Genomic DNA, 10,598 nt, shown 5'->3' on the forward strand with positions numbered 1-10,598 from the left:
AACAACTCCTAAAGAAAGCCGGTGACAGTGACCCGGATCCATATCTGGCTCTACTGAGCTACAGAGCTTCACCTCTTCAGTGCGGGTTATCACCTGCTGAGCTGCTGATGAATAGAAAGCTCCGCACTACCCTGCCGACTCACCTGAACTACAAATTAAGGCAAAAGAAACCTTCGCAGATTGAATTTAAGCTACAGCAGCAGAAAATGAAGCAAAAGTCATTCTATGATAGAACAACAAAGCATCTGCCTCCACTGACAACCAATGACGCAGTAAGGATTGAGGATGCTGATGGATGGAGGACAAAAGCGACTGTTCTGCAAGAAGTAGCTCCAAGGTCATTCACGCTGAGAACTGAGGATGGACAAATCCTCAGACGTAATAGTCGCAGTCTGTTAAAGACTCCTCAAGAGACTGTTGGAGAATCTCAGTCTAGCACCACACCTGCTATGGACTGTAACAGTGACTCCCACACAACTACTTCAAGTGAACCTGAGTTAAGAAGGTCCACAAGAGAAATCAGAAAGCCTGATAGACTGAACTTATGAGTAAAGAAAAATGCAACATAAATGCTGAGCATGTTAAACAAAATGTATATTGGTCAATGTTGTTAATGTGTTCTAACTGGCCTTTGTGTTTACTTAGATTTATGATATGCAATCTGATACATGCTGTATATGTATCAGGGTTATGCGTAATCTGAAATGGTTAAAATAACTGACTTTAATTTGATTTGATATTTCATGTTGAATACATTTTGCTTTAAAGAAAGGGGGATGTTATGATTGGATGTTATAACATGTTTGTCCACTAGGCGGCAATAGCGGTTAGTAGTTAATGAACAATACTTGGTAAATGGCAGAGTAAGAGTATACTGCAAGAAGCCACATGTAAGTTGTTAACTGGACAAATAAAGAAGCTAACTGGAATCACTTGACCTCATACTTTAAAACACGAACATAACATATACCTGTTAAAAGGCTTTTGGGGGAAAGCCATTTCTGAACAAGCTAAGTGCAAGTAGGGTGAGAAATGTTTATATATTATGGGTTAGGGTTATGTCATAGGATTTTAAAAATCATTATTGTATAACCATTTCTATGAACTGTAATGTTAAGACAACTGCAAACCTTGGAAGAGGGTCCCTCTTAAGTCATTCTTCCCAAAGAATCCTCCCATTTCAAATAATTCAAAGAGATTGAGGGAGTATTTCCTTGTCTGCTTGAGGGAGTTGTCTTAATAATTTATCATTATTGTATGCTAATTTCTACCAATTGTAATGTTAAGACAACTACAAACCTTGGAAGAGGGTCCCTCTTCAGTTATTCTTCCCAAGGAATCCTCCCATTTCAAATCATTCAAAGAGATTGGGAGAGTATTTCCTTGTTTGCTTGAGGGAGTTGTCTTAATAATTTATCAATATTGTATGACAACGTCTACCAATTGTAATGGTAAGATAACTGCAAACCTTGGAAGAGGGTTCATCTATTATGATTTTTTCCAACAAAGCTTCCCATTTTAAGATAAAATGATAATGATAAGTCTAACCTCAAAAATAATCTTCTTACAATGATTTTCAAGTCATTAACTCTTTGACTATTTGTGTGGCTTCCTGAAAATAAAAAAATTCCGTCAAAGGTTTGTCATGAATTTATATATCGTATGTATATGATGTACTTATATGTCATAGTTGTCAAATTGTAGGACCTTTTTGCTAAACTTTCCAAATAAAATAGCATCATTCTAAACCAGTTCCATGAGCATGTGATGTCCTAGCTTTTTTCTTACCTCTTTCCCTCTCCCTTACCCTCTTTTTGCCATTATTGTCATGTCAGTTTGGTTGATGATTTTTGTCTTTGCTTCTTCCATTAATCTCTCATCCAGGTATTCATTCTCAAGGAGACATTTTTTGATCAGTTCTTTCTACTTGTCATTTATTTGTCATCTTCTGAAATGCAGAATGCTCTCTTAACTACCCTCATCTCATTTGCTTATGTGTAAATGGTACTGGGTTTTGCTCTGTGTGCAAGTGTATTTTTTCTCTTTCCAGGTCTTTGAGATACAAAGGAGGTTTTGTGGTTGAGATCCTATCAGCACTCAGGGCATCTGGAAGTTGCTCTGCATGATATGCCTGATTCTGTTATCTCAAACTGTTTTGTTCTTTTCCTGACAATCTCTAATTTATTGTACATACTGAGATTATTATAATTACTGTTATTGTTGTTTTCCCATTCCAATTCTTTTACTGAACATTTTGGTTGTACACATGGCACCTATTGCATGTCTGATATGTAAAAAAAAAAAAAAAAAAAAAAAAAAAAGATTTTATTATTGATTTACTTTATTTTATTATTGGTGTAATTTTGTTCGACATTTACATGTCATTTACAGTGTATGCTTTGGTTTCCTCTGGGTGTGTGTTTCTTTGAAGACTGGACAACTGCCAATACATGTGAATATGGCTGTCAATGTGTTTTCTTTCCAATTTGTGTTAGTATTGAGATTAGATTGGCAACCTGTCTAATGACAGTGAGTGTAAACGGAATTTTCAACAAAGTATGGAAAATTTAATGTCAAAGTATTATAGTAAAAGCTGTTTAGAAGAATACAAAATCAGGGTGACAATGTTTACACAGCAACATATTTTATTACATTTGTAATAAGTGCAAAACTACAAACTTCAGAATAATGGCTGTTAATGTTTAGACTGAAAATCTGCATTTTATATTTTGCATTCTTTTTGGCCTGTCATACTACTCTTAGTATAATTCAACAGGGCATCACAGTGTAGCACTTTTCTGTTAACATTTCTACATCATGACTAGTAAATATTCAAAAAATAGCATTACTCAAATAGCGCTTACAAACAAATAATAGTAAAGAGAAATAATAGGTGATAAGATGAGTCCCTGAGAAAGCATTTCAGTGCATTCATACTTTGCTAAAAGGTTACACCAATCTAAATGCCCCACATAATTATTATTCTTTTCAGAATCAGAAAGCAACTGTGAACTTAATTAGTTCAAACATTGCCCAAAAACAAAGTGTGATATTAATCCATCCAACATCGTCAAACACCCTGGTACTCATGTCTGCAGTATCCAATATAGAGAGGCTCTGCCTGGATGCCACGCCTTGAGCAGAGACAGAAGCAGAAACATCAGTATGTAATAAAGTGTATGTGATGAGAAACTACAAAAGCCCAAAATGTCTTGTGGAGATATGGCAGCATTTTGGTCTTTAAAGGTCTTGGATAGAAAAAGTGACGTACCTCAGCAGTTTGCAACGAAAATCCTGCAAACGAGGCAATGCTTTTTCCACATTGGAGGTCTCTTTCTCATCACTCCAAAGTCTCTCTGCAGCAGCACTTGCCCTTGGCCTGTGATTTTGCACACAACCTTTGATTATTTAGGATGATTTCAATTGTTAATGCAATTATTTTTTACTGCTTCTATGATTTTAGGGTTCTTTTTAATCTCATACCATAGACGTTGATTGAGATTGGTGGAATCAACATATTCCCCCCACATGCAGACCTCACCCCCTATCACCAACTTCTTTTGTTCCTCAGTACCTGTGACATTGAAAGGCTTTAGTGGGTTTAAGCAATAATAGGTATGTAAGAAGTTTAGGAACATATGTTTTCTAGCATTCTTTATTCAAATGTCTTACTCTTTGTATGAATGTATGTATCAAGTCAAATCACTGCATGTCAATTTTAAACTGGACCTCTGTACATGTCAATTCCCACTGGCAGCTCCAATCACCAGACAAGTACAAACACCAGCGATAATTAAGCCAGATTATAATATCAATATGTTGTGTTACGTTTCACACACCAGAAAAGTTCTTTGGCTGCACAGTGTAGTAGTTGCACCAGTTCTGGCCATAGGAAATGTGGCTGATGTACCAAGGGGCTGCCCAGAGGACCCCCAACCCAGCTTTGGTGATCCTGCTGAACCTTATAAGTAGCTGAGGTGCCCTTCCAGATGTGCAGCATTGTGTCCTTAGGAATCTGAGTGGAGTGACAACCAACATTGCTATTTGGTTACTGGTCTAAGCAGTGGCGTGCACAGACAATTTGGGGGGCAGGTGCTCAGTGAAAAATAAGGGCACTTTGTGCGGCATGTGGAACTGCCGGCTGCCTTATTATAGCAGTGTGAGATTTATCTACCTCATCTTCCATGCTAGTAGAGCTGCTTCCCTGCTGTAGCTGCCTAGAATAGAATAATACTAGTTTTAATAATAGCCTATTTTTTAAGGTTTAATAATAGCCTATTAAGGTAAATACAAGATTATTGCAAGTCTTGTAACATAGAAATAACTTAATAATATAATTAGCTAATATAGCTTCATGCCTGATTTAGTACCGCCACACCACTTTGTGTAGTTAAAATACAATGTGGACAGCTTTTAAGATATTTCAATAGAATTAGAGGAACTGTTCAACTTTAAAATCTGAGCTTTAAAAGGCCCTAAACAGTTAACATGACTCTGGTCTTGACTCTGACCTTTCATCTTCATCTTCCTCTTCCTCCTTGCTGCTGGTGGATGATTTTATCCAGGAGAGCAGAGAGCTGCTTCCCTGGGCAGCCTGCTGTAGCTCCCTTTCTTTTTCCTTTCTTACCCTCTCCTTTCTAGGCAATATGCTGCAATTAGTAAATAAAAAGAGACCAAAAGTATGAATATGACTGTTTGGTGACATTACAACAAGGTAGAAGGCTACTTTTTCTGCAGGAAATTGGGAATTGCCTGTTTGTAATTTAGCAAATAAATTAGGCTACTGCAAGTGTTAATGATCTAGCCTAATATTCAGCTTAAGTATACTGATAGATTCACTTGCTGTACCAACGGCAAACTCTACCGACATTAGTTGTGTGGTGGTCATCTCGTCATATCTATTATGAATTTGGGATAGCGTCGCAATAGCTTGGTAACTGAGGCTTAGGGGGCAAACAATACACTCGACTCGATTCATTTATGTGTTACCTGGCTGGTGGGGCATGGGAGGAGGTGTGTGTGGGGGCTGCAGCTGTGCACTGCTGCTTCAACGCACCTCCGTTTGTGTCCGCTCTGCGCGTTCACGTTGACAAAGGAAGAGAGGTGTGCGGAGGAGGAAGGAGAAGGAGGAGGGAGGGCGTATATTGGGGCATTATTATTTATCACACGCTTTTAATCGTCGAGTATTTATAGATGATCATGTCAACATGGGCCACTTACAGTACACTGTTAAAAAAAAAAAAAAAAAAACAAAAAAAAACCGAACTTTCAGAAGGGCACTTGCTTGGTCCAGAGGGCAAAGGGCAGGTGCTATAGCACCACCTGGTGTCTATCTGTGCACGCCACTGGGTCTAAGTACTGTCCACTGTATCTCTGTATTAATCGGTTTACATTAGTGTTTTACATTAGGAAAGGAGCACTTTTAAAAGTCCTTTATCAGCCTTTATCAACAAGGAAAACCCTTTACTGAGACTTTGTTAACAGTATTTGTACACATTCTATCAGGAAAGAGACTGAACTCTAGGTGGATTCTTGAATTTTGTTCTGGACTGTAAGACCATGCTCCTCACCAGAATTAGGCTGTTCATAAAGTAAACATTGTCATAATATACTTTCTCCAAAATATCATTATGTTGGAGCATGTTGTGAATAGTAAACAATGGTATTCTAAGAAGAGTAGAATATTTACTGACTTGTATACGTTTGTAACCATGTTTTCTACCATAATGTGAAAACATCGATTGACATGTTACAGCTTTTAAATTTCCATATTGCTTAGAGATCAAATTAATGTGAAAATATGTAACTGAGAATTTTACTAATTTTATCCCTTTCAGTATAGACTGTAGGTTTCCAACACTTTTTTACTCATTGACATAATTGACCAACAAATGTGTGATACTATCTGGGAAGCAGACAGCCTCCAAGCCTGAAGGACTATCTGCCCTATCTTAAAGACTGCAGGGTAGTCCCATCAATAACTTGCTAGCTCCTTCCTCTAAATGGAGAGACAACCAACACATGAATAATAAAGAAATGTCTGCACTTAATGTGAATCTGATTTTTTTGCAAAGTACTTGCCTAATATTAATCCCACAATGTACTATAAGTTCATCAACTTATTTTGAGTGTTTGTAGTTACAGCTCTCTTGAGCACCCCGCCTGGGAAGTAAGCATGAAAGATACATTTGTTTTGCTGCTACCTAGAGATGTGTCTGGCTTGTCTGAGTTGGGCAGCAGTGGAAATCTGTATGAGACAACTTGTGGTTTAAACCAGAAGCAAGGATGAAAGAAGCAGACAGGCTTATTTTTGTGTGTTTGTCATTAGACGACATTAGGGGCACAAACAATCTTTGAGGTTTTACCTTATAAGACAAAAGTCTTCACTGCCACCTAGTGGTATGGATACAAACAACATTCTGTCCTGCATTATCAGTCAGAGGGTTTTTGGTCATGCATAGCGCATATTTTAAGTAAAACAAAATTTAATCTGTAACTCAATATAGGAAACAAGCAGCACACCAGTTAGTACTTCAACTAGCCACAGCACACAGGTTCTGTTCTGACCCGTGAAGGCGAGGGGCCACACATTGTAGTAGCGGGACCAGTTGTGTGTGGGTCCTGGCTTGTCCAGATACCATGGAGAGGCCAGAATCACCTTGAGCCCTGCTTTAACCACCCTGCGCACTTCACACAGGTAACAGCCCTCTCTCCATACCTCCACCACTGATAGAGAACTGCGCTGAAACACAATGCTGTAGAGTATGAGACATACATATGTGAACTGTTAAAACAAAGACAGCAAGATCATCCATATCCAGTTTTTTTTTTGTAAGTATCCCAATGCCTCAGGACTGGCAGTCATTCAAAACCAGTATGTTTCTAGTCAAACTTGTAATATATTGGATAATAGGGTTAGTATATGATTGACTGCATAAGTGTTTTATTCATTCATAGTCGTTTTTTGCCAGTTTAAATGTTACAGTTACTAGCCTATGTTGAATCATAGACCTGAAAAGAACAGAACTGTCTCTTTAATCATTTACAATAACTCTTGATTGGGCCAACAGTGTGACAGTAAGTCAGGGGAAGCTTTCAGTGCTCTGCTTTTGCATGAAAATTTCAGAAATAAAGTTGTTTAAATACATTATATTAATGTGTGCTTATCTCCCTCCATAAAAGCAGACACCTAAACACAATGTAAAATACATGCAGTACCATAAAAATGTTCTCATATATCTGCATCTAAACCAAGCATTACAGTGTCATAATATGGGAATATAGGTATTTATGAGAATGTAAATTTCCCATAAAAACCACTGACACAAAAAATATATTTTTGTTTTACAATGCAGACGTGTTATTCGTTGGGGCCTACTTACTCGCTCATGGTAGTCAAATACATCCTGCCACACAATGGATGTCTTTTTGAGAGCGTTAGTGATATTCACAATGCTGAAAATAAAGAGATGAACAACATGTGTAATATTAATGTGTTGATTGGTGTATTTTCCTGAGCCTTCTACATTTTGTGGTTCCTACTATCACCTACTTCTCAATGTAGAATGCTTCCAGTTTGGTGAAGTCTCCAAACCCCATCTTCTTCATGAATGCCCGGATATCTGGGTTGGATCTCCTATGGGAAACAAGCAGTATTTGGGAATAATTTAACTTCATGTCATTATTTTAATAATTACACTACATTTGAGCTTTTTGTCATTTAGAGAGATAAAACTATAGCAAAAACCTAATTTGGTTCTTTCTAAAATGTGTATCTGTTTCTGTTGAAAGGCAATACAAAGATACTGAATAATGCACAAAGACTTAGTATTTGGGTGTACAACACACTGCAGTATGGCACTGTGTCAAAACAGCAGGAATTGACATGGCATAAAGAATGAATTCGACATTCCTTGTAGTGTTTTCCTGCCAAATTTCACTAACAATGTGGATGAAACCAGGAAATCCAGGTTTTTATTACAGACAGTCAGCTGGCATTTAAATGATATGTCACATTGCAGCTTACCAACAGGAGAAGTCAACCTCATCCCCTCCTAAGTGGATATAGGAATCAGGAAACACTGATGACACTTCCTTAAATAGTCCTGCCATGAACCGGTAGGTGGAGGGTAACACTGGATTAACAGGACCAAAAGTACCCGATGGGATCCCCCCTTTGTAGCAGGGAGTCAACAGGTCAGGCTGTCCTGGGGAATAAATGATAATACATCAGGTTTAATTTTAACTGATATAGTTATGATGTGTTCTGATAAGATGTGAGACGAGGTCAAGAAGTGCATACTTTGTTACAATTTACAGTCTTGACTGGGAGATTAGACAGAAAAGATTCCTGTTGAACCAAATCTGGCATAATGCCCAGTACTTTGTATGAAGATCAATGAGCAAAAATAATCTACATAAAGTAGCAGTTTTTGAGTGAAGGTGGCTTTGGTGTTTGAATTTTACCTTTTCCCCAAGATTTGGTATGGCCGGGTGTATCAAACTCAGGAAGGACCCTTATTCCCCGCAGCCTGGCATATGAGATCACCCTTCTCACATCTGACTGTGTGTAGACATGAGTCATCGGATGGAAAGCCCCCTGAATAAGAGCCAGAAGCTTTGTTCAGGGAGGATGTAACTTTTCAGAATTTTCTTACCTCTTGAGTCCACATGTGGTGGGCTGTGTTAATAATCTAAGCTATTATAAAATAATCATCTCATTAAATGCATTGATTTAGGCAAATACTAATTAATGTGCAGAATCATGAAACACGTGATATAAGGTAGCTTATTCTCTCTTATTAACAGCTCACATCATCCACATGACATACCTTACTGCTGAGGTCTGGAAAGGTACGGCTTTGGTATGGGAAGGAGGGGTCATCAACAATGTGCCAATGAAACACATTGAATTTACTGTAGGCCATTGCATCCTAACAAGAAACATCATGTTATTACATGTGTTATTAGGTGTAATCAACGGCTGAAGTTTAGCTTATGTCATCCTAATTATTACCAGAGTTTTTAGGATGGCTTGCACTGGTAGATAGTGACGTGAAGTGTCCAACAAAATTCCCCTGAACGGAAACCTGGGGAAGTCCTCAATCTCAGTCCTGTTAATAAAGTACTAGAAAAAACAAACAAACAAAACAAAACAAAACAATATAATATTTAATGTCTCCATTCCAAATATTGATCAATGCTCTATAACAAGATACAATTGTACAATCAAGAAGTAATGTATTTAAACACATTATACAATAAGTTCGAGCAGATGGAAAATTCTGACTTACTGCACCAAAATCATCTTGGTATACCAGCTGACTGAAGGTTTCCAGACCTATACGAAATCAGAAGAGTTATTAAATGTTTGGTATAGCATGAGAAATCCAGTGCAACAAGCTTTGATGGAATCTACAATAAAAGCATTTCCTTTGTTTACTGTAGCTGTTTGTTAACATTTTGTATTCATTTTTGCAATTCTGTTGATACAAGTTCTTAAAACATAGATTTGCTGTAATCACCTCTTAAAGCACCCCACACAGTTTCTGCATGCAGGGATGCATGTCTTGCAGAGACATTCATATTGTCTGGAATATAAATAAGAGCAAGTCAAATAATAAATCAGATCCTACCAGTTGGGACAGTAATGCCACCATGGCTGTGTCACTCTGGCTCAGATAAATGTGTTAATACTTACATTTCTCAGAAGAGTCTTCATTTGGGTAACTGTCACAATCATTATGGTCCACAGTGATCTCCAACGTAAATAGTTTATCCTCATTGAATCGAAGAACAACACTTGCTGTTGGTCATAAAATTGTTGCTGTTACTAGTTTCTGGTTTAAGGTTTTGGAGTGGTGTATAGCTTGCACTCCACTTTGACAACGTTAGGATTAAACTGGCATTTTTTAAAGCTATTTTGTGGGCACATGTATGAATCTGCTCTACTCTAGTCCATTGTCATTGTGGGTTTTAGAGTATGTGGACCTTCACTGGCTGACTGATGAATTGCTGTCTCTACAAAGCCCATTGATCTACTTTAAAAGCCAACATGACAAACACGGCATTCAAAACAAAACCACACTGAGCACTTTGCTCAATATAACATTTTTGTACATTCATAATGCAGTCCTAAACTTGTGTCACCACATATTCTACTCTGGCATTCAGTGCTGTCACAGTAAATTACATCTATCACAGAAAAACTGTGCCTTTGTGTTAACTAATACTACTTTTACTTTTGTCTAATAATAATAATAATAATAATAATAATAATAATAATAATAATAATAATAATAATAATAATAATAATAATAATAATAATGCTGGTTGACTGGAGCTTTCAACTTGATCAAGGAGTTACATGTTACTTTCATTTACCATACTTCTTACTTTATGACCTACCAGAAATGTAGTCTGGAAAAATAAGAGAAAAATATCTCTTGAATGCAGCATCCAGAACAGAGCAGCCCTGCTGTGCAGCTGATTGACCTCCATAACCAAAGTAGAAAGTTTGGGGGTTCAGAGGGTATCGCTCCGTTGATGAAGTGAAAGTCTGCGGTAATGGCCACATTCCCCCAACTGTGTATAATTTA

At 37.5% G+C, this 10,598-nt stretch overlaps 1 protein-coding gene across 1 annotated transcript; it reads right to left on the reverse strand.

Annotated features, from left to right (window-relative positions):
* Positions 1 to 3,070: 3,070 nt before the first annotated feature.
* On the reverse strand, positions 3,071 to 10,576 carry hexa (hexosaminidase A (alpha polypeptide)). The gene is given in 15 exon segments (XM_062420527.1): positions 3,071 to 3,134; positions 3,272 to 3,379; positions 3,484 to 3,574; positions 3,840 to 3,961; positions 3,963 to 4,015; positions 7,383 to 7,455; positions 7,553 to 7,636; positions 8,027 to 8,207; positions 8,467 to 8,599; positions 8,832 to 8,933; positions 9,017 to 9,127; positions 9,294 to 9,340; positions 9,525 to 9,590; positions 9,701 to 9,801; positions 10,404 to 10,576. Coding segments are annotated over 15 exon segments (1,509 nt in total).
* Between the last annotated feature and the right edge of the window lie 22 nt (positions 10,577 to 10,598).

The sequence above is a fragment of the Scomber scombrus genome, chromosome 6 (assembly GCF_963691925.1).
Source record: "Scomber scombrus chromosome 6, fScoSco1.1, whole genome shotgun sequence".
NCBI classification, from domain to species: domain Eukaryota; kingdom Metazoa; phylum Chordata; class Actinopteri; order Scombriformes; family Scombridae; genus Scomber; species Scomber scombrus.